Below are 26,709 nucleotides of genomic sequence, written 5' to 3' on the forward strand. Positions count from 1 at the left end.
CTTCGGTCTGAATACGCAGTGGGCCCAAGCCCACCAGAAGCCTCCAGAACCAGAAGTTTCGATTTGAAATCCGATCCATTCTTGGCAAATACGTAATTAAGCACGATATCCAATGGTAATTTTGTTTTGCAAACCACTTTTCTATCGCCTCCGTGATCTTTCACGTACTCCCACGTCATCCGCCACGCCGCCCATAATGCAGACGTGGCACATGCCTTCTGGCCTCAGCGAACAGCCCTCCGCATCTTTGATCCTTTGTACCGCCGGAACTCTTTGAATCCACCAGCTTGAGAGACAGACGGGCAATTTATTTAAGGCCGTTAAACTGCCACGTTGGCGGTAACAGTTAAGCTTTTAGAGGTCTGAGTCTCGCAGGAAAGTTTTCAGAAAAGTCGAGTTATAATTATCTTTTCTCATTATTAAGCCAATCAAAAAATGTTAATCAATTAAAAATTACAAAAGGAAACTTTATTTTTGAAAGTCAATTATTGTTTGGCCCACACTGGTGGCTATGATTGTAAAATACAAAAAGTAGAGGACGGAGGCGGCTGCTTTTAAAATTTAAAGTGCTCAATAATGCTGATAGGTCCACATTTCATAATTAGGGAATAAACTAGGGTGTTAAGTGCAAAATGGAAGCCCTAAGTACTCACAGTCACGGATCTCTCGCTATATTACAACCTTAAACCCCTCCATTTCTAGCTCGTCCTCATCTTTTCCTCAATTTCTTTGGCAATATTCAGTATCTCTCAATCGTCATCCATGGGTTTGTTTCTCTCTCTTTCTCTATCGATCTCTGTTTTCTCGATTTTAACGATTTTTTTCTGATTTTTGTGCAATTATTTTTGCAGCTGCTACTGGCAAGAAGATCAAGATCGGAATCAACGGTTAGTTTTAGGATCTGTTATTTTCTTTATGTTTTGATCTTGTTTTTTTCCTTTTGAAAATTTTCGATTGATTTTGGGGTGATTTTTTTGATCTGTTAGGGTTTGGAAGGATCGGGCGTCTCGTTGCTAGAGTTGCTCTTCAGAGAAACGATGTGGAGTTGGTTGCCGTTAATGATCCCTTCATCACCACTGATTACATGGTGAGATTCATTTAAATCTGGAGATTTGATGATTAAACATGAATTTTTTATGATTTTTAATATTAGTAAATAGTGAAGTAGATGAAGAGCTAATCTTTCTGCAAGTTTGATTTGGAGATCAGATCTTATGTGTTGGTGTGAGGTCTCAATTGATAGAATCTTATCTTTGAAATGAATTTAGTATGTTGTTGAAATTTTTATTCAAAAACATGTTTTTTTTTTACTTTATGATTTTAAGTAAGCCCAATCCAATGCAAGTTTGTCCTTTGACATAATTTATCTGTTACTTTGTGTTTCATTTATCCTCGATTTGAAACATGCCATAAATTTCAAGCTCATTAGATTTGTTGTCCTGCTTAATTCAGTAAACTATTTGTAGAAATGTGTTAAAATAGTGAAGTTAATTACGGGAAGATTATTCATTTGTGGTTATAATTTTTGCAGACCTACATGTTTAAGTACGACAGTGTCCATGGCTCATGGAAGCACCACGAAATCAAGGTGAAGGACTCTAAGACCCTTCTCTTTGGTGAGAAACAGGTTGCTGTCTTTGGTTGCAGGTATAATCATCTGAAACTTTAGCTTGTAAATTTTTTTGTTGATAATTGCTAAGAGAAAAATCTAATCAATATCTTCTTTGTGAAGGAACCCTGAGGAGATCCCTTGGGCTGAGACCGGTGCTGAGTACATTGTGGAGTCGACTGGTGTCTTTACTGACAAAGACAAGGCTGCTGCTCACCTCAAGGTTTAATTTTTAACTTTGTAGTCGTTACATTGTGTCTCTAATAGAATCGATTGCAGTCTTTTATTATGCAATGTGAACTATTTGGAAATGGGTTAAATTAATTTTGCTTGTTCTGAATTAGGCTATTTCCCATACTATGCATGTATGTAGACAAGACTTAATAGTATACATGCCCTTAGATAAGAAGGCATCCAATTTAATAATGCATCTGACACTTTTATAGCATTTTAATCGCACTGTATTGTCTATTGCAAGAATAGGTCCTGTTGATTTTGTTTTTGCCATTCCTTTTCACCTTGAGATTTTGATGCTTAGTTCTAATTAAAATTATTGTTACGATGTGACTGTTGTGTGAAATTTTTCTTATTATGTTTCTCTTACAATTTTTAAACTTTGGTGTGTGTTTTTGGTCTTATTATGGCTTTTAATCCTTGCCTTACATTTTCTCTCTAGAATTGCAGGATCGAGCGTTAAAGCTATTATTATCTACAGCTAGCCTTTGAAATTAGATCTTTCTTTTGGCACTTCTTATTTTTAACTTTCTTAAAACATCAGTGATCAGACTAAGTTTTAGTACTTGGTTTCTGTTTAGATCTCTATCAGTTTCATTTTTGATAGTTAAACTTGTATTAGCTGTTTTTGTATATCAAGTTTTTTTTGTACTTCATCTTCCAGATTTCAGTCTTTTTTTTTCTTTTCTGTTTGATAGTTCAACTTGCGTAAGCTATTATTTCTTTAAGTTTTTCGCTAAGTTGTTTGGCATTGCTCTCACCATTTTGTTTTTAGCTTTGCAAAGGCCTCCAATCCCTTGTTTGCATGTTCTCCTTAGAAATGCAAGTCTATTAATCTATCCTGATTTCGCAGACAGCCTTTAAAGAATTATTTTTTGGCACTTGCATTTTATTTCTATATATATCCTGTAAACCGGACTAGGTCTTTGATATTTTATTCATTTCTTCGGCTCTTACATTTGTACTTCTGATAGTTTACTTGCATAAGATTCCAATGGTGAGCACCAGGTTTTTTCTCTCCCTTAAACACTATCTACTTTTACAATGGCGGTGACAACTTACAGTAAAGCTTTTACATGGCAATGATATCATCACATTTTTCCACCTTAAATGCATACATACCAAATCTTTAGTATAGGTTCTGTGAGGTCCCTTTTTAGGTCAAATGTATAAATTTTCCTCTGGATGTTTCTTTATTAGAACAAAGTAGTCTAGAACTAAAATTGGTATCCTATATCATACTTGTTAAATTATTTTGTTTGTTGTGGTTTAATACAACAACAATAGAAAGCTTTTTTGTCTTGGTGTATTTGAGCATGTCTTTGTTATCAGCTGGTGGCAAATCTCGTTACTAGAGTCAAGCCGGGATGTCACTTTTCAGATTTTGCTGTAACATAAATTTCTCATAGTCTCTAGGACCTATGTGAGATTTCACAGGAAGACTGTTCTTTTTTATCACCCTTCATCTTAAAAGAAGGTTTCTGATTTGATTTTCAAAATTAACTGCAGGGTGGTGCAAAGAAAGTTATCATCTCTGCTCCAAGCAAGGATGCTCCCATGTTCGTTGTTGGTGTGAATGAGAAGTCATACAAGGCTGACATTGATATTGTCTCTAATGCTAGCTGTACCACCAACTGCTTGGCTCCTCTTGCTAAGGTAATACTTCTGGTTTAAGCACTTTTACTATATCTGATAACATGGTGACAAAAAATGGAACTTATTTCTACTTCCCTTATTTTTGTAGGTCATCAATGACAGATTTGGCATTGTTGAGGGATTGATGACCACTGTGCATTCAATCACTGGTGCTTAAACCACTGGGATATTTTAAATTATGATATTTCAATTGTGCTATTGGAATGTTGATTATCAAGTTTTTTTTACTTAAACCTGTTCGTTGTTTTGGTTTCAGCCACTCAGAAGACTGTTGATGGCCCCTCTGCCAAAGACTGGAGAGGTGGTAGAGCTGCCAGCTTTAACATCATTCCCAGCAGCACTGGAGCTGCTAAGGTATCATATTTTATCCGATTGATTCGTCATTTCACGTTTAACTGTTCTTAAATTGCTTGCATTGATGCTGTACCTACACTTTCAATCTAGTTTTATATGGTCCAACTGAGCTCATCTTTATCGGAGTTTGTAAAGAAATCCCTTGTATCTAGGGAACAAAAAACAAAGGGAACTAGGTAGGCTACAATAGAGTTTTTGCCCTCAATTGCTGAACTCCTTAGGCTAACTATTCATAGCTCAGTGTACAATTGATATTACTTATAACTTGCGCTGATTTCATTATCATATCAGTTATTTCTGATTTCAATTTGTTTTCACGTTTAGATTGTTAGTTCTCGTTTTAGTCACCCTTCCCCTGCTCTTCCATTTGATTATTGGCATTTGAGGTTGTGTGTGCCATTACTGGGTGTTAATATGTGCAGTCTCTTTGTAAATTCATCCATTTGTTCTTGAAAGGGTGAAAGGTAGAAATAATTATTTCCTGAAATTCCATAACTAGATTGTGTGCTTCTATTAAAATAATAAAACATAGTTAAGTGTATGCTAGTGTTTGTTCATTCTTCATCAGCATTTCACATCTCATGTTTGTAAATTTTTACGGCTAACTTGTTTTTTTTTTCTTTTTTCAACAAGAGGATACCACCTCTTGTTTATGAAGAAATGCTTCTAAGCTGTTCCACAGGGATTTACTTTAATTTCTGAACTAAATATGCTAACTATTTTCTTGATTGAAACAGGCTGTTGGCAAAGTGCTCCCTGCTTTGAACGGAAAGCTGACTGGTATGGCGTTCCGTGTACCTACTGTTGATGTATCCGTTGTTGATCTTACCGTCAGGCTGGAGAAGGCAGCCACCTATGAGCAGATCAAAGCTGCTATCAAGTAAATAATATCAGGCCCTGTTTTCAAAGTTGTTATGCTCATGTTTCTGATTCTTCCATGTATACTTTGTTTTGCCTTTCATTTCATTCAGCGGCCTTGAAGAGATGTTGTAAGTGGTTTTTAACTAATTTTTTTTAACTCACAGGGAGGAGTCAGAGACCAACCTCAAGGGAATCTTAGGTTATGTTGAAGAAGACTTGGTGTCTACTGACTTTGTGGGTGATAACAGGTATATATACATGGCGCCTGTGTATATTGTTGTATACCTAAAATTACCAGAAAGTTGCTGCAATTACATTGTCTTTTGCTTGCTGTTTGTGACAGGTCTAGCATCTTTGATGCTAAGGCTGGTATTGCTTTAAATGATAACTTTGTAAAGCTTGTTGCGTGGTACGACAATGAATGGGGATACAGGTAAATATTTTTTGTCATATTGAAATGTTGCTTGCATATATTGTTAATTTCAGGGAGTTAAGCCAGGCTACTATTGTTAAAATGCGCATATTATAGAACCAAATTAAAAATTGGGATATTCAAATTGAGAAGTTGTACCATTGAATGTGATGTAATCATGTAACACAAATGTACACTAGCACGAACCGTAGCAGCCCCAGCAGACCATTTGACTGTTGGGGCATCTGTTCACATCCTCAACTTATCAGAACTGTTGTTCATTCTCACTGTTGAGGCATTAAAAAAACATCTCTACGTTTGTCCCGATGGGCTCTTCCTTGCAACCCAACTATTTGAATTGATAGGGTAACGTTTTGTTACTTTTTACTAGCACAATCCAACCGTGCCTCCAATGCCCTAATTCATTTTCTCCAAATTGTATGCATTTGGATCGAGCTCTCTTTGCACCTCTCTTTTTTTGGTAAGCGATCCCGCTCCCAAGTGTAGATTCTCCCTTGACCAACTCTCCACCAACAACAAAAAATTCTCTCGCAGTGCCTTTCCCCGGCGACCCCCGCCCCCCCGCGGTGGCGGCGCCCCGCCGCCCACACATCACACACACAGAAAATGCGAGCCTTCACTATTTCTCGTGCCTCTCATCTCCCGATGAATCTCTCTCCCACGAGTGTTTGATGATAGATATTTTTTTATCTTTAGGTCTCTCCTACTCCACCGCTGCACCTCCTCGATCCGCCGCCTCCACCTTCTCTCATCTCCTCTTTAGGGGCATTTCCCAATTTTCCCTGATTTTTTGAATTTGCAGTGGTTTAAAATTGGCAATAACAAACTTAGCAATAACAATTCCAACATGAATGACTTGTTCCATTTATTTAGATGGTTAATCCGGAAAAAAAAATGAACGAACCATGATATGGTGGAATATGTGCATTTTCGTAAATTGTTCTCTTAGCATCATTCGTGCACTTCTCATTTGTCTTCCTTGTCCAGAAGGACGATCTCCAGTAGTATTGTCAAAAAAAACAGACTCTTACCAATTCCTCTATTTCTCTTAGCATCATTCTTGCACTTCTCATTTGTCTTCCTTGTCCAGAAGGACGATCTCCAGTAGTATTGTCAAAAAGAACAGACTCTTACCAATTCCTCTATTTCTCTTTGAGAAGAAATTAACTTTAAGACTTCTTTAGCGCCATATTATTGTGACGTACAACGTACATATTATTGTTGCCTCAACGTTTCAAACCATTGGTGTTGCGAAGGACTTGTTGGGAGAAATGAAGAGGAGTTTTTAATGCCCCGACAATGGGAACGAGCAACGGTTCTGACCATTGGGGATGCGAACGGTTTCCTCAATTGTTGGAATGGCCCACTGGGGCTACTAATGTCTGAACTAGTGACATTTTTCAGTATTTAAATCCAAAAGATTCGGGTCTATAATATTTTGGGTCTATAATATTTTTGCACCTTGGAAACTATTAATGCTGGTTGTTTTGTGTTTTCTATATTGCAGCACGAGGGTTGTTGATTTGATCACCTACATGGCCAGCGTCCAGTAGATGATTGTCTCTTCATCGTGCCCTACTCTGTGAAGCTGTATGAGTCTGTTTAAGGTTTTTTTTGAGAATAATGACTGGTGATGGGAGAGGTCAGACGTTTTCGTGATTAAAAATCAAAAGTGGGTATCTACCAGGTATCCGCATGTTAATTAGAATATGTTTTTCATGAAGTGGGAAGTTTTTAAGGTCTTGGGTGTTTGCCCTTGAATGTATTTTAACTGAACCATCAACTGGATCTCTAGCAAAATTTACGTTAATCGACTTGTGTCCGTTGCGCGTTTTCTTTGTTGTTTCTGTTGCTGTGGTAGAAGTATGATAACATTGCTTTATTTTCGCGTTCTGTTTAACGTTTTGTTGGGCGTTTTTCTTCTTCTTGGATTTTAGTTATTCTCGTACTTGAGGCGGCTCTTTTTACTCACTCTTACAGTGCCTTTTCTTTTCTCACTTGCAAGGGTCTAAAGTATTTTATTTACGTTAATTTGATTTTATTATCTTTATTCGTTGTTTTAACATTGATCAGACGAGAATTCAGTGCACTATTATTCCATTGCCATGATATCGAGTCATTCTGACATCGCCTTCTTACTCGCATAGGTCTCAGGTATTCTATCGACGTAATGATTTATTTATCTTTATCTGTTTATTTTTTTGATCAGACAAGAATCCAGTGCGCTAATTTCATTGCCACTTTTAATGGAAAAGCTCAAACCTCACTTGCTTATAAATGAATGGCAGAGTAACGCTCAAATTCTTCGTAGTTTCTGATTTAACGCTTACATGTACCCTCACTTGCTTTTTCATAGCAATTATATATTGGTAGGTTTAGTAATAAATTTAACAAATATCAATATTTCAAAAAATCTATAATTAGTGTACATTAACATTTGGGTGACTTCAAATTTGCATGATTGAGAGTACTAATATGTCAATTTTAAACGAGAGAGGATAATAAAGGTTGAGTGAGTGAAACCATAAGGTATCTAAATGTGAAGAAGTATTTGGTAGGGATGGCCCATGACATTAAATATACACTCGAAAGATATTGGATCTGGGTACGAATCTCGAAATCTAATGATCCAATGATTGTCATCATTCAGGTGCATATTTAATGTCATAGCTCTTGGTGCGCTTAATATTTTTCCCTAAATACTACTTACCCTAAATGCTACTTACCCTAAATAAGTTGAGTATTGAGTAGATATATATTCAAATTATTAAAAAAAAAACGTTTTTCTCACCCTAAAAGAAATCAGTTTACATTAATTTCTTTCCTAGCAGTGGAGGATCAAAGATGATCCAAGAATCACGTTCTCTTACTTTTCTAGCAGCGCCTAGCAAATCTCAGCACTGTCGTACATCCATTTGCAGATAGATATTAGATGCGTTATGCTCGTTATTCTAAAGGTGCTGGTTCGCACCTAATCCCTTTTCTTGTCGGAGGGGGAGCACCTGGTTCTGTTTATTACACGTTTAACTGAATCAGTCTGATTCTTTGTTTCATCAAAATTGACTGCCCCCATGGAAATTTCCTTTCCCTTTACATCCCACGCTTTTAAGAGAGAGAGAATTGCCGTAGTTTCGAAGGACATTTCATTTTAATTAAATCATCTTTGTCTCAAACTTCTTGCTAATAAGCAACTTTTGACAAAGACAGCGGGCCTCCATGAACAAATATACTGGTCTCGTATTGGGATTATTATTATTTTTTTTATCGTCACGAAGAAATCAATTCCCAAGAGGTGGTATCAAACTTCGACAATCAAACTGGGAACACATGCAGATGATAAGATGGAAATAGATGAAAGACAATCAAACGGGAACACATACAGAAGACCGATAGATGAATAGAACGAGATGATAATTTGAAAGACCCATCTACGATGTCCATGTAAATCTACTGACCAGTGATAGATTAATAACGTCCTATTCAATCATTAAATCTTACGAAAACTATAAGCTTGTAACAATACATAAGCTAACAATCTAACTTCTTGTTTCAAAAACCCCAAAAAAAGGGCGAATTTTTTTTCACTCCCCCACCCTTCATATAAATATATTACCGTAAAATCTTATTTAAGTGTATCCCTACACCTCACTTGCTGTCTGTAAAATCTGCATCGATAACATCCCCATCCTCGGCTCCTTTGGTAGAAGGCCCAGAAGAAGCAGCATCTGGGCCCGGTGAAGGCCCACCAGCAGCGCCGCCAGGCCCACCAGCACCAGGCTGGTTGTATAGCGACTGCCCAAGTTGCATTACTTCCTGGTTCAATGCAGCCATGGCATCCTTCATGCTTTGTGTGGATTCGCTGGTGATGGCTTCTTTGAGCTCACCGAGCTTTGATTCTACCTTTTGCTTGACTTCGGCAGGGACCTTGTCTCCTAGTTCTTTCAGTTGTTTCTCTGTTTGATAGACGACTGACTCTGCTTGGTTCTTGGTGTCTATTGCATCTCGCTTCTCCTTGTCCTCCTTGGCAAACTTCTCTGCTTCGCTGACCATTCTCTCCACCTGCATTTGCACAAGTTTAAACGAGTTTGTTCTACATTCAGTTAACATTCTCCCCACCTTGGCAAACTTATCATTTCACTATACATGTGAGATTAACGGAAGTTGTGAGGAATTTTGATACACTACAAAACTTATTTCTTGATTGCAGTTGTGTGGCTTGGGGCTGATGCTTATTTCACTTTATTTTTTTATTTTTCATTGTCATCATCACTAATACTGTTTATTTGGTGGCGTATGTGTGTGTCCAGCGTCCCGCGCTGGGGGTGGGGGGGGGGGGTGTGGTGGGGGGGGGGGGTTATTATTATTTATTTATTTTGAGTTGAGGGTGGGTTTAAGCGTTGACATACGGTAAATCCAAGATTCTCCTGATACCCTGACAAGGACCTGACCTAGATTAAGCATGGCACATCATAAAAAGTGAACAAAATCTGATGAAGATGGTCACTTTCTCGTCTGCAGCCACGTGACTAAATGACAACTGGATGTGCCATGTCACAGCAGGAATATAATGGCAAAATTTAAGTTCAGAAAAAAATTGCGTGCATGTGGAACGTAAACAATATAAAGATCTGATAACAGAGTTGAGAAATAAATTACCTCATCGCTGGGTAAGGTACTAGCTCCTGTAATTGTAATGTCTTGCTTCTTCCCTGTGCCCTTATCCACAGCAGAGACCGAGAGAATACCATTGGCATCAATATCAAATTTGACTTCAATCTGTGGAACTCCTCGTGGAGCTGGAGGAATTCCGTCGAGACGGAAACTTCCAAGGGATTTATTGTCCCTCACAAATTCTCTTTCACCCTGTAGAACGCTAATCTCAACACTTGTCTGCCCATCAGCTGCTGTTGAGAAGACCTCAGATTTAGATGTGGGCAGCGTAGTGTTTCTTGGGATGATCTTCGTCATCACCCCACCCAAAGTCTCCAATCCAAGAGAAAGTGGTATCACATCCAGAAGAACAATGTCACTAACATCTCCACTCAACACTCCAGCCTAAAATCAAATAGATAAATAAGAATTTGATATTACTTTGGAAGTAGAGTAAGCAGTTCTTAACACATTTTCATGACAAACACTATCCATTGTAACACAATAATACGTGCCCTGTATTTGAACGTATTATTCTCAGTACAAGGTGTTGCTATAATAGTTGCTAACACATGTAGTAGACAATTTGATTACCAAAAGTGTTCCTTTCTTCAACCAAAAGACAGGTGAGTGTAAAAATATTCTGTAACAGCAGTAGCAAGTTGCAATATCTCGCCTCTTCTATAGTGATTTTCATGGATTTCATGAAATGTATGTTCTCATAAGGAGAAAGGAACCACAGATAAACGAGAAACTGACCTGTACAGCAGCACCAAGTGCAACCACCTCATCAGGGTTCACTGTGACATTTGGGTCTTTCCCAGTCACTTTCTTCACAAGCTCCTGAACTGCTGGGATACGGGTTGATCCACCCACAAGAATCACCTCATCCAAATCTTTAAATGAAAGTTTTGCATCCTTCAAAGCATTGTCCACAGGTCTTCTAAGCCTAAATGCAAGACACAAGAAATGAACATGAGAGCTGAATGCAAATAAATGGAAAAGATAAACATGCTGGATACGTTAACCCAAGTCATACTGTATATATCAGAGTTAGTAAACTGTAAACAACGTAGCAATCTCTTACTTGAATAAACTAATTCAAGGTTTCAACAAAAACGGAAACTAATGCAAACATATTGGCATTAATGTTCTGTACATAATTTGCACAAACTAAGCAACAGTACGCTGCATGCGGACTTGGTACCAAACTAAGCAAAAGTCCATCAATGTGTAGCACATCATGCAAGATGCTAGGAAGCTGTAAAGAATTAGTTTGGCTGTGGCAATGTCAAACAGTTCTAATTAACACAAAGACAGTTGACAAGTCGCCACATAAGCATGTTAGGTTTGTAAACACCAGATTTTGCATTTTAGAAAATCATCACTAAACAGCAAAAGACTGTTCTTGCGCAATCCAAATGGACCTAAAGGGAAAAAACACGAGATTGTACCTATCAAGAAGATCTGAACATAATTCCTCAAATTTGGCCCTTGTGATAGTTGTCTCGATGTGCTTGGGGCCTTCAGCAGTAGCAGTAATAAATGGTAAGCTACAACAAGAGTAGAAAAAATACTTCAGTGCGAGAAAAAGAAGAGTCTATAATACAGATATGGAACCTAATAATATGAAAGGTCAAGGAACCTACCTAATGTTTGTCTGTGTCAAAGATGATAGTTCCATCTTGGCCTTCTCTGCAGTCTCTGTGAGTCTCTGAAGGGCTTGCTTATCTTTCAGGAGATCAATGCCCTCATCTCTCTTGAAGTCTGCAGCTAGCCAATCAACAATTCTCTGCCAAAGAAATGTGTGAACGAGAGTTTCTTACAATGTATAAACTTAAATTTTTACAATGCTCTGGGTACAAGCAGATTGGACTAATTACAATGATCTTCAGAAATAAAAACAAAATAAGGTATGCATGACTATAAAGAGGTCAACATGAAATCTGAAAGGGTCCAACAGCTCAAAGATAAATTCCATTTTGTTTAAAAGCTCATTTGAATCAGAATACACCACAGTTACCGCTAGATGGACATAAGATATAATTATACAAGTAGAAAAAAGAACTCATTACATGGGACTGAGTACTGAACACTGCTGTCAAACATGTGCAAGTGATCATCAACAGAAAGTCTTACAAGGTAAAGAATGTGCAAGTGATCATCATCGGGAAGTCTTAAGTAACACTTGACAAGAAGACACAAAGGCAGGGATACAACACAGACTAACTCGTACAGAAAATAACAGCATTGGTTAAAATTTACAGGTACATAGCCACTGTAATATAGTCGCAATATTCTTCAACATTGTTATGGGTTGGCAAACTCAAAGGCAGTTTCTTTGTCTAAAAAAATAATGTCAAATTGTTTCTAATGCAGAATTTCAGTGCCGATAATGAAGTTGGCACTTGCAAAATGGTTATAAGAAATACATTCAAAAAGATGCCACATGAATTGGAAATTCCAAGTTGACTTCCACTCATTGACATGCTAGATTTGCATGATGTTTAACCACCTCTCAACCATATAAACCTCCAAGGTGTCTTTGCCTTGCAGATGGACAATTTTCAGATTTCAGACAAATGCTTATATGTCCATGCTAATGCCAGAGTACCGGTTATATGTCCATGCAAACGCAGGACCATGAGTTACTATAATCTATCTATATTGTTAACGAAGCACATGTATGATTATTTGTCAAAGGAGATTCAACCAACCTTGTCAAAATCATCACCACCAAGATGTGTGTCCCCAGAGGTAGAGAGCACCTCAAAAACACCATCGCCAACCTCAAGAACTGCAGAATTTCAGAATTCAATCAATTATTGTGCAAAAAATCATACTCAAAAGTGTTAACTTATAAGCTCCCGTAGGAGTTTAATCAGTAGCAATGAAAAGAGTTTAATCAATAGCAATGAAACATACAGAAGCAGCACTCTAGTAGTTATTATGTAGCTAGCATAAATGTGTTTGAATACTTAACCAAAATGAACATCGAAAGCAGACAATTAAAATGTTCACATATAATTCCTACAACTGTCAATATATCTCTTAAACGATGCAAAGCCAAGATACTTTATACCATGAAATATATAGTGTATTCAATCAATTGGCTCCTCAAAGCTCTTCTTTTATTAAAAAAATAGCTACTTTTTTTGGGGGGTATTACAAAGCTCAACCCTGTAAATTCCTTTCAAATTGTTTCTTACTAGAGATAATATATGCACCCAAAACCTGAAGGAAATTTTGTTATTAGTATCATCAACACCTCTGTTGCTCCTCTACGAAGGCTAGATTAACAATAAGCTCCCATTCATAAGCCAATAAAACAAAAGCTCACCAATTGTATAGAGTTGGCACACTGCAAAACTGACTATCGGAGAGATTATTTGAGTAGAAAACAAAACATGGAAATCTAAGATGAAAATTCATTCAATTAATAACCAGTAGCTCAATCAGTTCAATTCATTTAACAGTCAAAGATAGACAATAATTATGCTCGCAAGTGACCCTACACTATTGCTTATCTCCTGTTAACTAACAAAGTTAATGCCATCGAATCAAAACTAAATGACAGCCACTAATCAAATGATATCTACAAATTTTGCACCTATAAAGTCAAGTTTCAGAATTTGTAAGAACGTAGCGAAGACAAACAATTAAAAATAAATACTACCAAATCATATCCTATATAAATTTATAAGGAGATTTAACCAAGTAATGAAATCACGCTCAAGGAACAAATGAAAAAAACTTACAAACTTAGGCATCCATATGCATATATGCATAACTAATTTGTAGTAATTTGGGAAGTGGATGTACATGTATAAGTTAGCTTAGAATTAACTTACAAACATATGTATGCGTACTAATAATTCCTTATGAACATAAATGAACAGGATAATTCTTATAAAACTAATTCAACGATATAGTCAAGCACAACAAACAGAGTGCTGTTTCAATACCTGAAACATCAAATGTTCCGCCTCCTAAGTCAAATACAAGAATGGTTTCATTGCTCTTCTTTTCAAAACCATACGCCAAAGATGCAGCAGTAGGTTCATTAATGATACGAAGAACTTCCAAACCAGCAATACGCCCAGCATCCTTTGTCGCTGTCCTCTGAGAGTCATTGAAGTATGCAGGAACTGTGACCACTGCTTTAGTGACCTTGTCATTTAAAAATTTGGATGCATCATCCACAAGTTTTCTCAGAACCTGAAAACACAATAAGAAAAACAATAAGGGATTACTGACCGCAAGTGTCATAAGTGTCATCCCAGGCATCTGACACAATCCATCAAGTAATATAAGCTTAATTGCACAAAATGGTTAGGGCAAGAAAAATATTCAAATGCAAAAAAACATCAGTCCAAATTGATGCATTTGAGGATATCAATTTATGTTTTTTGGAACTTGTGAATTAAGCATCATTTTCAAAACTAACGGAGACATAAAAGGTAAACATTTTACATTTTCATCTCATATTCTTTCAAAATAAGTGTTTGGAATACAAGAGTTTACAATCCCGATGTGATAAATTGATAATACATGTAACTTTTTGCATTCATATCTTTAAACGATAAGCATGTCCTCGTGTCAGGTTTTGAGAAGGTATCATCGCACATTAAAATGTATTGTTGCAACCAAATGTACCAACTCACACTGGAAATCTCCAAGAGTAACTCCATGAAGTGTATCTGGGTATGAAGTTTATGTTGGTAAACCATAAAACCAAAGAGTTGCACTAATTACAACTCTTGACTAAAAGAATCACATGATTATAGCAGTATTATGGATAACACCTGCTAAACAGCTAAAGTATATAGAGAACTAGACATTGCTAACCAGAAGGGCTGACCTGCAATCTTCTCACTAAGAAAATCCTAAGCACAAAAATCAATGTGAAAGTAAGTTTTGCGAGAAAAAACCCACATAGTCTAAGTATTTTTGTATAACCGCGTGTGACACGGTCTTACAAGGGAACTATTGTTTGAACTCAGAGAAGAAGGAAGAACATATTTTTGAGGGGGGCTCCGGTAACAGGTTAGGGTTTGATATTGTTTCTCTTGTTGTATATCTTCTGAAGGAGATTACTCCTCTTTATATAGGAGCCAGAACCCATTATCTCCACCCCTTCATAACCGCTCCTGAGAGAATTTCTCTCAACAAACCCAATTTCTCTCCACGATCCACAATTCTCTCTACTGAGAATCGTTGATTTGGTCATCTTAGACCAGGTCAAGCTAACATCTCCCACTTGACCAAATCAACCAAGTGATATGCCTCCCACTATCCGTGAGATCAGATGTTTCTGCTTACCATTACTCCCACTATCCGTAGAGAGTAACTCCTATTTCATTATTCATGAAATTTTACTTGGACTTATTTATTCCTAAGTCCCATCAAACTTACATGTTTGATAAAAGATTTCGCTGGTATTCCTTTTGTCAAAGAATCAGCAATCATATCTGTAGTAGGGATATAAGTCACTTTAACTTCTCCCTTTTCTATAATATCTCGAATATAGTGATACTGGATCTCAATATGTTTTCCTTTGGAGCTATTCGCACCACTATTGATTAAGCTAATTGCTGCTTGATTATCACAATAAATATCAATAGGTCCTTCTAACAAATTGAGATCAAGATCAATCAAAAACCGTCTTATCCAGACAACATGTGTAGTTGCCATACTACAAGATATATATTCAGCTTCTTGAGTATATCTAGCAACACACCCTTGTTTCTTGCTACTCCAAGAAACAGCTCCTCCTCCAAAGATAAATAAGTGTCCCGAAGTGGACTTTCCATCATCTTTATCACCTCCGAAATCAGCATCGGAATAACCGAGGAGTTCAAGCGAATCAGCTTGATAAACTAATCTATGAGTCAATGTACCTCTGATATACTTCATAATCCTTTTAACAGCTTCCCAATGTGCTGGTCCTGGATTACTTTGATATCTACTGACTAGACTCACAGCATAAGCTATATCAGGTCTGGTGCACAACATTGCATACATCAAGCTTCCAATTGCTTGAGCATAAGGAACATCTAATGGCTTCTGCCCCTCTCCAGGGCTTTGCTCTTTACATAATCTCTTTCCCATAACCAACGGAGTTGGTGCCGGATTGGAATTCTCCATTCCAAACCTTTTAAGAACTGATCTTAAATATTTTTCTTGGTTTAAACTTAGCATTCTAGACTTTCTATCTCGAATTATTTGAATTCCAAGAATATATGATGCATCTCCCATGTCTTTCATCTCAAACTTTTCGCTGAGATCTGCCTTGGTTTTATTCAACATTTCTATGTCATTTCCAGCGAGCAATATATCATCCACATATAAGGATAATATAGTAAACTTGCTCCCACTTTTCAAGACATATACACAATTATCTAATTTATTTTGAATAAAACCAAGTTTAGTAACTGCATCATGAAATTTGAGATATCATTGTCTAGAAGACTGTTTTAAACCATATAGAGATTTCATCAATTTGTAAACTTTATGTTCCTGTTCTTTCACCTGGAAACCTTCAGGTTGTTGCATATATATTGCTTCCTTCAACTCTCCGTTAAGGAATGCAGTTTTAACATCCATTTGGAATAACTCCAAATCAAGATATGCAACAATAGCCAAAATAATTCTAATGGATGCAAATTTAGCTACAGGAGAATACGTCTCCTGAAAATCTATTCCTGCCTTCTGGTTATAACCTTTGGCAACTAACCGTGCTTTGAATTTATCAATAGATCCATCAACACGATATTTCTTTTTGAGCACCCATTTGGATCCTATGGCTTTTCTATTTTCTGGTAGATCACATAACTCTCATACCTTATTCTTTTCTATGGAATCAAGTTCTTCTCTCATAGATTCTAGCCATGAAGCTGATTCATGCGATTTCATCGCATCAGAAAAGGTTAAGGGATCTTGTTCTTCTATATTTGTATCTACCGAAAAATAGGATGACTCACATGAATACAAATAGTAATCATCCATCCATGAAGGTTGTGTTCTTGCCATTTTGTTGCCTACAATCGATTGATTAGGTACATTATTTTCCATAGATATTTCATCATTTTCAAGGTTAGGTCCATTCACAATATCAGGGTCATTAGTGGGAACAACACTGTAATAATCATCATCTATTACAGTTAGAGGTTCTGTTTCCTCTTGAACTTGTTCCTCTTCCTCTAGATTCTCTAGAAATGTAGCATCTCTGCTTTCAATGACTCATTTTTCTTTATTGTAGAACTTATAACCTTTTGACTTTTCTGAATACCCTATGAATCTACACTTTATTGTTTTAAGATCCAACTTATCTCTAAGTTGATATGGAATGAGAACATGGGCTATAGATCCCCACTTCCTGAGATGACTCAAATTAGGTTTCCTCCCATTCCATAATTCATAAGGTGTAGATATCACTGATTTGGTGGAAATTCTATTTAAAATGTAGTTTGCAGTTAACAATGCTTCTCCCCAAAAGTTTTTAGAGAGACCAGAATGAGACAACATGCATCTAACTATATTTAATAATGTTCTGTTTTTTCTTTCAGCAACACCATTCTGTTGTGGCGTATACGGCATTGTTGTATGCCTTTTAATTCCATGCTGAATACAATAACTTTCAAATTCTTTAGAATTATATTCTCCACCTCTATCAGTTCTCAGAATTTTGATTTTCAATCCAAGTTGGTTTTCAACTTCTGTCTTATATCTCTTAAAGCAGTCAAAAGCTTCTAATTTTCTGGATATAAGATAGACGTGTGCAAACTTGGAATAATCATCTATAAAAGTAATAAAATATTCTTTATTACTATGAGTTTTGACACTTAGGGGACCACAAATATCCGAGTGTATCAACCCTAAAAGTTCATTGGCTCTATGTCCGCCAACAAAAGGTTTTCTAGTCATTTTACCAGTTAAACAATGTTCACATGGTGGCAATTGAACATTAGATAGTGCAGGAAGCAAGTTCATTCTGATAATTTCTTTCATTTTTGAAATACTAGCATGTCCTAGTCTAGAATGCCACAATTCAGATTCAGAAATATAACAGGACAAGTAGTTCAAATTCGAAATTTTATTATCAGAATTATTACAAACTACTGGAAGAATGCATAATTCATGCTCGGGCACATATTTACCCATAGCATACACTTTATTATTCTTGCCTATAGAAACCTTGTTATTATAGAACCTAACTTCTAGTCCTTTCTTCATCAAGCTGGGAACAGAGATCAGATTGCGCCGAATTCCTGGCGCATAGAACACATCTTTGAGGACAAGAATGCTGTCCCCAAGATCCAATCTATACGAACCAATACCTTCTACATCGAGATAGGTATTATTTCTCATATAGATTCTCTGTTCTCCCTTCTTCAGCTCGGTGAATTCTACGACTCCATTCTTGTCCTTTGTGATATGCCTAGTCGCACCGGAGTCGATCCACCAACCAATGATATCCGTCATCACAGCATTACATTCCGTCACATCGACGAATTCTCTTTTGCTAGTACCCCCTTGTTCTGGATGCTTATAGCCTCCTTTATTCTCCTGCTTTTCACCTTGTGGGCAATTGAGATTAAAATGCCCGAACTTTCCACAATTATAGCAGGCTCCGCGGGGTACTTTCTTTCTCTTGAACTGTTGTGATTTCGGTCCTCGCGGTTATGGTTTACTAGGACCAGGATTTTTATAGCTTCCAGTATTATGTCTCTGGCGGACATAATTCAGCTCTTGCTGCACCATATTCAGTTCTGGTTCCTTCCTACTGGCTATTAAGTCTTGTTCTATCGCTAGGTGCATAGGAAGATCAGTGACAGACTTAATGACAGGATTCATTCTTAATGTGGTGGTAGCCACAGCAAGTGAAGGGGAAAGACTATTCAAAATGGTTACCACTTGCATTCTTTTCGGGATTTTGGTCCCAGCAGTGGATAAGTCCTTAGCCATGACAATCATTTTATTTATATGCTCTACGACATTGTCTCCCTCTTGCATACGATAAGAATTATACTTATGCAAGAGTAGTTGGATGTTAACCTCAGAAGCAGTGTCGTATTTTTCTTTTATTGCATTCCACATGTCCATGGAAGTCTTATAAGTTTCAAAAACTTTGATTAAGTTATCTTCCATGAACATGAGCACAAGACTTTTCGCTTTTTTATCTTTCGACTTCCACTGTTCAAACCCTTTCTTTTCTTCAGGTGTAGATTTATCAGTAAGGGTTGGAACAGTGGTTTCGATTATATCATCAATATTGTCATGAATAAGAGCATACCCTATTTTTCTATGCCACATATCATAATTACTGCCATTAAATTTGTCAATTTTTTCTAGTTTTGATAGAACGAGTTTACTAGCCATTCGGTAGAGAACTAAAACTAAATTCAATTTTAAATATTTGTATAAGGTTGATATTTTGACAATAATACTAAATAATAATAAAGTTAGATAATAAATAAATAAATAAATAAAAAAGAACCTGATTGTTCCGAGTTGATGAAAGAAGTTCCAATTTGAGCGAGATTATCACTCAACGGTGTTGATTGGATCAACACTTGTCGAAGATTCGGCGCCGTTTCTGACTAGATTTTGAAGAAGGTCCACTATGTGAAAACCCAACAGCAACCTTGATTTTCTCCTCACGCTCATTGATATCGAACCAACAGCAAGCCTTTTTTTTTTAACAACCCAAAACAGGCCCAACAAGAAAAGGCCCAAGTCCAACAACTTTACAATCCGTAAGCTGGCTCACTTGATCTCAATTTCCTTTTATTATTGCCTCTTCTCCCCCAAAAAATAAATTTCTTTTCTATCTCAAAAATCAACCCAGATCTGATCGCTCAAAAAAAAATTTCGTCTTCACCTTGATCTCAAGCTTCCAATGGCCTCCGATCTCCACTTTCTCGAGCTCCAGCTTCACCTCTGGACTCCGATCTACTTCAGTTGCTGCAGGCTCGTCGTCACCATCGTTGATCGCAGCGGAGTCGTTGTCGTGGTCGTCGATCGCAGCGGAGTCGTTGAGTCGTCTTCGTCGTCGATCGAAGCAATAGAATCACAGCAGAGCCGTCGTCGATCGTCGAGGCAGCCGTTGAGCGAAGCAGTTGTCGTCGACGTTCGAACGCAGAGCTCGAGATAACGACGCTCAGGGAGTTGAGGATCGAAGCGAGCTCTGATACCAGTGTTTGAACTCAGAGAAGAAGGAAGAACATATTTTTGAGGGGGGCTCCGGTAACAGGTTAGGGTTTGATATTGTTTCTTTTGTTGTATATCTTCTGAAGGAGATTACTCCTCTTTATATAGGAGCCAGAACCCATTATCTCCACCCCCCTCATAACCGCTCCTGAGAGAATTTCTCTCAACAAACCCAATTTCTCTCCACGATCCACAATTCTCTCTACTGAGAATCGTTGATTTGGTCATCTTAGACCAGGTCAAGCTAACAACTATGCTATTGCTGATTACTGAATTTCCAAAAAAAAATTTCCCCCAGTTAATGCCACCAAAAGTTAAAATCCAACATAACAATATCATCACCTATTTCAGCAAAAAAATATTTAACTAGGCCTACCCACTGCAGCGCCTATATAAACAAGACCATTGCAAAAGAAATCCGATGAATGCAAGATTCAACATAGTGGCTTTATCCGATCACTATCCTCTCACATTAACAAAATAAAGTGAGCTTTCTAAATGAACTTTCTGCATAGCCATGGCAATAAAATCTTATAAAGAAACTACCATTGATTACCAAACTAAATGATGTTTTTGTTTCATAATATTTAATCAATAAAAATACAAAATTTACACAAGAAGGGAAAGAAATCAACCTGAGCCGAAATCTCCTCAGCCGCAAACTGCTTCCCAATGGCGGGACACTCCAACTTCACATTCCCATTATCATCCTTCACAACTCTATAACTCACCTGCTTCGACTCATCGTCAACCTCCACCATCTTCCTCCCAATAAACCTCTTCACCGAGAAAAAAGTATTCTCCGGGTTCACCACCGCCTGCCTCTTCGCAATCTGACCAACAAGCCGATCCCCATTCTTCGTATACGCAACAACCGACGGCGTCGTCCGCTGCCCCTCGGCGTTCGTCACGATCGTCGGCTTCCCTCCCTCCATCGCCGCCACCGCCGAGTTCGTCGTCCCGAGGTCGATTCCGACGACCTTCTCGTTTACGACGCGGAGAGGTCGGGCTGTGGATCGCCGGAGTCTGAGGTTGGATTTGGAGGGTTTGAAGGAGGAGAAGAAGAGGGAGTTCGAGGAGGAGAAGGGTTTTTTGGAGGAGGGCAGAGGGGAGAACGAGGTGAGGAGCTGGAATTGGGCGGTGGATGCGGACGCCATTTCTAGGGTTTGGGGGATTTGAGGAGGTTTTCGTTGGGAGCTAAAACCCTAACCCTAGAAATTGGGGAGTTTTGAGCAGCGATGAGGGAAGGGATAAGGGAGTGAGAGAAGAAGAAGGTGGAGTTGTTTAAATCGACGAAATGGGATGTTTAGCAAATAACACCTTGATTTCAAGTATTTGCGCAATTAATACAATTATTTTCGTTTCTACCAACTTTTGTCGCAAATTGAGAACGAGTGGCTATGATAAGGACGCGATGCATCTATAAATGAGGGCGACGATGGGGGTAACTTTGCGGTGAGGCGTGATGCGCGTGGGTATTATTGGATCCCCCACAAAGTTTTTGTTTCTTTTTGGGTATAAACAAATGAGTCCACATGCTGTTATTTGAAATTAATTTAATGCCCACGTACTATCAAAACAATCCGTATGAAAACGGTTCTGACCCTCTATGCAAAAATAGGAGAACAAACATAAAATTTGTCCTCATTTCTATTATCAGAACCATCCGCTTGCATGTGAACGGTTTTGATACGATATGCAGTATAATCAAATATAATATAGATTTTATTAGAAGCGTCCGTATACAATCAGTAATACAAGCTATTTGTGTGAGGCTAAAGTGATATGTGCTATTTGTGGAATCAAACTAGGCTAAATAGCACTTATAAATACCTTATAATATCACTCATTTAGCACTTATACACCCTCAGTTATATTTTATAGCATTTATATACCCTGAATTAGTCAAAATTGGCACATTAATACCCTCTACTTTGCAAACATGAATTTTTTTTATCCGAAAGTTCCCGTATAACATTAATGTGTTAATTTAGAGCTTTTGAACCATGAATATCTGCTAAATTACTATTAAAGCAACTCAAATTCCAATTTAAATGTATGCTAATTCTATTTTAAATATCGAACTTGGAAAGATTTAGCAATAAATTCAACAAACTTAATAGATAGAAAGTTATAAAATTAGCATATGAATGCTATATGAGAACTTTTAGATAAAAAATTTCACATTTGGAAAATAGTGTATTAACGTGCAAATTGTGACCAACTCAGTGCCACGAAATACAACCGAGGGTATATAAATGCTCAGAGAGTGAAGCTATAAGGTATTTAAATGCTATTTAGCCTTCAGCTAACTCACTCCTATAAGAATGGGTCTGATAAGAACTAGATGAGAGATTATGATGGATTCATTCAGTTCTCTCTGAAATCTAGCTAATCCCAAACCACCCTCTATTTCTCATTAATAAACAAAATTAACGAAATAATAGTTGCCAGTGAGAATATTATTTAGAAAAAGGGAATTTGAAGCATGAGGGTATAACATTGAATGAGATTTTTTATGAGAGCAAATTATCGATAGAACAAAGCCAACTAAAGAGTCATCTCTTAAGAATAGTTCTGATAAGCACTAGATGAGGGATTATTATGGACTCATTCATTCCTCTCAAAATCTAATCCCGAACCACCCTCTATTTCTCACTAAACGAACGAAGCGATAGTTTATACTAATTTTATTCTCAATTATACTCATCAATTTCACTCGGGTCAATATTTTACTTACTCTCAATTAAGGAGATTTTTTTTTTTGGAATCCATAAGAGAGTCCAGCTGAGTTGGTAAACTGCGTAGTACTTTAAGGTCTCAGGTTCGATTCTCTTAGGAAGCACCCCCATGCCCCGTGGCTTTGATACCCATGATCTGAAGGATCGTAGAGAAGTTCCCTCGCCAAGAAAAAAGAGGGAGATGTTTTTGACTAATTGAGACTGAATTGAAAATGTGAAAGTTCTTCTATTTACAAGTGACTTTCATGTTCACATCAGCAAGCAGGTGAAATGATAAGGCAACTTAGATTTTTTTTAATAAACATATCTAAAGTCACTTAATTAAGAGCGAACCTCATTTTTTAAGCTTTCAAAACGGTTAGATGACAGATGAAAGGATAAGGCAATTTGTATCAACTATGCAAGTGAGTCACTTTGATAATTTTTAGAGGAAGTCAAAATTGCATTAAATTTGATGAGACAACTTATTTACAATTTATTTTCACAAGCACATGCATGTAAATAAATACAAGGTGTGCTAAAAGTGACTAACTTTCTTGCTTTCAATTGTTAAAGTGGTTCACTTTAACAAAAAAAAAATTATTTAGCTTTCATATGACTTAACAAGTTTTAGAGAAAGTCAAAATTACATTAACTTTGATGAGATAACTTATTTGCAATTTATTTTCACAATCACTTGCATGTAAACAAATACATGATCTGTTAAAAGTGACTCACTTTCTTTCAATTTTCACTTATTATATGCAAACAAACGGCCCTTAAGTTCAAAACAACGGTAATACAGGGGTTTATGTGCAGTTAATCCTTGAGTATGTAGATAAAATTTAAAGTATAAAATACAACGGTGGATAAATTTGGCAAACAAGACAAGAGCCATCGAGAAACAATTTGTACCGACTAAGGGCACGAACTTGGCAACTTCCCACGACGTTGGGGTTTTGGGTGTTGATGGTATTAGAATGATTTTCAGAAGTACTATGGCCCTTCAAAAAAATTACACAAATATATTAAACTGATGTGTTTGCAAACTTCAAGAATCTAATGTTGAGAAGGTAATTATGTAATATAAAATTTAATCATTTGAAAAGCATTATAACAAATACAGGGTATGCTAACCAAGAAAAACGAGCAACAATTAACAGATATATATAATAGTACATAATCTCCTGCAGTTCATTAATTTGTTGATCTTGTTTCGCTTCAAACTAAAAAGATATCACAGTACATGATTCCTACCATGCACAGAAGAGTGATCATCAATTTGTAGTCAGAATCAGGACTGTCAACTACGTTGAGATAGAAGCATATCAAAATAATTATTGGAGAAAACTATCCAAAGCTCACCATCACGGACTTAAGGATTAAGAAATACGACATAATTCAAACATAAGAAGAGTTATCAGTCTTCAACAGATGACGTGTTCTTCTAAAAAAAATCTTTTTACGTGGCACCACAAAATCATACTCAAAATTTAAATAAGTAAAAAGGATAATCCAACAGGTGATCTGAGTTTAGATACAGCTAGGGCTGTCCATTTTACCCGGAGCCCGGCCCGGGCCAGGCCGGGTTCCGGGCCCGGGTCCGGGTTGCCTCAGCGGCTCCCGGCCCGCCTTTCCTCCAAATTCCCCCACAAATCCTCTTCAATAGGATGGCGGTGCCACCAAACTATCACGTTAACATCACCATCTGATAGCCTTTTCTCCAAATTCTCCTGCCAATCCTCTTCAAGTAGGATGGCGGGTCCACAAAAACTATCACGTTAACCGTCACCTCTGATAGTCCTTTTCCTCAAATTCCCCACACAATCCTCTTTCAATAGGATGGCGGTCCACCAAAACTATCATGTTAACCGTCACCTCTTGATAGTCCTTTCCTCCAAATTCCGCCCACCAATCCTCTTCAAGTAGGATGGCGGGTCCACAAAACTATCACGTTAACAGTTACCTCTGATAGTCCAAACTCATCAGATTAATGGCATACCAGTGATGTGCCCTATTCTGATTTTATGGATAGTGTGCCCACTACAGGTGATGTGCTTTGTCTATCTCTTTTTATTCCACTGCTAAGTCTTAATCAAGACTGGGGGTTGGTTACTTGGAATCCACTGGATTAAGAGTAACGAATCTTTACATCGTCAAGTTAACATTACACTTCTGACGATCATCACCCAGAGAGTATGAATGCCAGCTGGCATCGCTTCAATTTGTCACGTTAATAATAACCTCTGACATCAACTTATCAATCCTCTTCAATAGGATGATAGGTCCCTCAAAATTGCTCAAAATCGGCAATCCTCCCCAGCGAGAGCGCTAATTCCAAAATCTTATGCAAGTCACAAGAAACCATTCCTGTCAAGTTCAACATCAAACCTCTGACAAAACCACTTATCAATCGCTCGTCATAGGATGATAAGTCCACAAAGTTGCTCCGATTCGCACACCACACCCTGTCACGTTAACAATATACCTCTGACAACAATCCACTTATCAATCCTCGTCAATAGGATGATATCCACAAAGTTGCTCCGGATCGCAACACATTCCTGTCACGTTAACACTAAACCTCTGACAAATTCACTTAATCCCTCTTCAATAAGATGGATAAGTCCACAAAGTTGCTCAATCGCAACACAAATCCTGTCACGTTAACACTAAACCTCTGACAAATTCACTTATCAATCCTCTTCAATAGGATGATAAGTCCACAAAGTTGCTCCAATCGCAACACAAATCATCGTCACGTTAATATCACACCTCTGAAACCAATCCACTTATCGACTCTCTCCAATAGAGCGATAGGTCCTCGAAGTTGCCTGATCGCCAACATCTTCCTGTCACGTTAATATCACACCGGCTGACAAATTCACTTATCATCCTCTTTAATAGGATGATAAGTCCTCAAAGTTGCTCCGATCGCCAAATTCTTGTCATGTTAACCACCATACCTCTGACAATTCCACTTATCAATCCTCGTCAATAGGATGATAAGTCCACAAGTTGCTCCAATCGCAACACCTTCCTGTCACGTTAACATCATACCTCTGACAAAATGCCACTTATCGACCTTCCCAATTAGAGCGATCAGGTCCTCAAAGTTGCTCTGATCGCAACACATTCCTGTCACGTTAATATCGCACCTCTCACAAAACCTACTTATCAATCCTCATCAATAGGATGATAAGTCCACAAAGTTGCTCCAATCGCAACACAATCTTGTCACGTTAATATCAAACACCTTGAAAAAATCAAACTTATTCGACTCGTCAATAGAGCGATAGGTCCTCAAAGTTGCTCCGATCGCAATCACTTTCCACTTATCGACTCTCGTCAAGATGGAGCGATAGGTCCATAAAAATACTGTTAGGTTAACATCACACCTCTAACAGTAAAACCCCCAATGAACTTGTTAATCCTTTTCAACAAGAATAGCAAGTTTTCATTATAAAATCCCCAGTGGATTAAAGATTTTTCTGAAATTATCCCAGTGATAATAAAGAAAATTTCTGAATTTCACTCTAAGTGAAAATTCATGCTAAGTTAATATTACACCTCTGGCGCTTCCAACTTTCTTTCAGTGTTTCAAGTAACACAGGAAGAAATACGACAAAGTTACAGTATTCAACATCGTAGCACCAAAATCATGCCTTTTACGCATGAGGGACTTATCTCAATCCATAATTAGAGATAAGCCTACGCCTAAACACGCCGTTGCCCGGTTAGTCGTTTCTCGTCAAAATGACAAAGTCTATGTATTCAAAATCATGAGCATCAAGTCTAAGAGGGTTCATCTCTTAGCACAACGTTATATGTGAACGGACTTAGACAATCCAGCATGCTAGCCCGACTCAAACGGTATTCGGTAAAGGCTTATCAAATCCGTTGATGGCTGAGGGTTTGCCAAAAATCCTATGCACGTTTGCAGGTCCATCAGCTTAATGGATGTGAGCCGAGACTTAAAA

General features: G+C 37.6%; 2 protein-coding genes across 2 annotated transcripts; one reads left to right on the plus strand and one right to left on the minus strand.

Annotated features, from left to right (window-relative positions):
* LOC109836660 (glyceraldehyde-3-phosphate dehydrogenase 2, cytosolic) lies at window positions 634–6,981 on the plus strand. Its single transcript, XM_020404634.1, has 12 exons — window positions 634–766; window positions 852–887; window positions 987–1,087; window positions 1,532–1,647; window positions 1,733–1,832; window positions 3,353–3,499; window positions 3,588–3,648; window positions 3,756–3,853; window positions 4,591–4,733; window positions 4,879–4,962; window positions 5,058–5,147; window positions 6,655–6,981. The coding sequence occupies exons 1-12, from the start codon at window positions 763–765 to the stop codon at window positions 6,698–6,700; spliced, it is 1,026 nt and encodes a 341-aa protein (XP_020260223.1). The 5' UTR covers window positions 634–762; the 3' UTR covers window positions 6,701–6,981.
* On the minus strand, window positions 8,590–21,284 carry LOC109836661 (stromal 70 kDa heat shock-related protein, chloroplastic-like). The gene is made up of 8 exons (XM_020404635.1): window positions 20,645–21,284; window positions 13,763–14,015; window positions 12,515–12,594; window positions 11,447–11,589; window positions 11,252–11,350; window positions 10,557–10,746; window positions 9,804–10,202; window positions 8,590–9,206 (listed from the first exon to the last, which is right to left on the minus strand). Exons 1-8 carry the CDS (start codon window positions 21,164–21,166, stop codon window positions 8,793–8,795), a joined length of 2,100 nt encoding a protein of 699 aa, XP_020260224.1. The 5' UTR covers window positions 21,167–21,284; the 3' UTR covers window positions 8,590–8,792.

This window comes from Asparagus officinalis, chromosome 4 (assembly GCF_001876935.1).
Source record: "Asparagus officinalis chromosome 4, Aspof.V1, whole genome shotgun sequence".
Lineage (NCBI taxonomy): Eukaryota > Viridiplantae > Streptophyta > Magnoliopsida > Asparagales > Asparagaceae > Asparagus > Asparagus officinalis.

Excerpts from the sequence above, each read along its gene's own strand:
- LOC109836660 (XM_020404634.1), top strand. Across the intron at positions 3,500-3,587 it reads GCTTGGCTCCTCTTGCTAAG|GTCATCAATGACAGATTTGG; the intron begins GTAATACTTCTG and ends TTATTTTTGTAG. Across the intron at positions 3,649-3,755 it reads CACTGTGCATTCAATCACTG|CCACTCAGAAGACTGTTGAT; the intron begins GTGCTTAAACCA and ends TTTTGGTTTCAG.
- LOC109836661 (XM_020404635.1), bottom strand. The coding sequence starts at position 21,166 with ATGGCGTCCGCATCCACCGCCCAATTCCAGCTCCTCACCTCGTTCTCC. Across the intron at positions 11,590-12,514 it reads GTGGTGATGATTTTGACAAG|AGAATTGTTGATTGGCTAGC; the intron begins GTTGGTTGAATC and ends TTTCTTTGGCAG. Across the intron at positions 10,747-11,251 it reads TGTTCAGATCTTCTTGATAG|GCTTAGAAGACCTGTGGACA; the intron begins GTACAATCTCGT and ends TCTTGCATTTAG.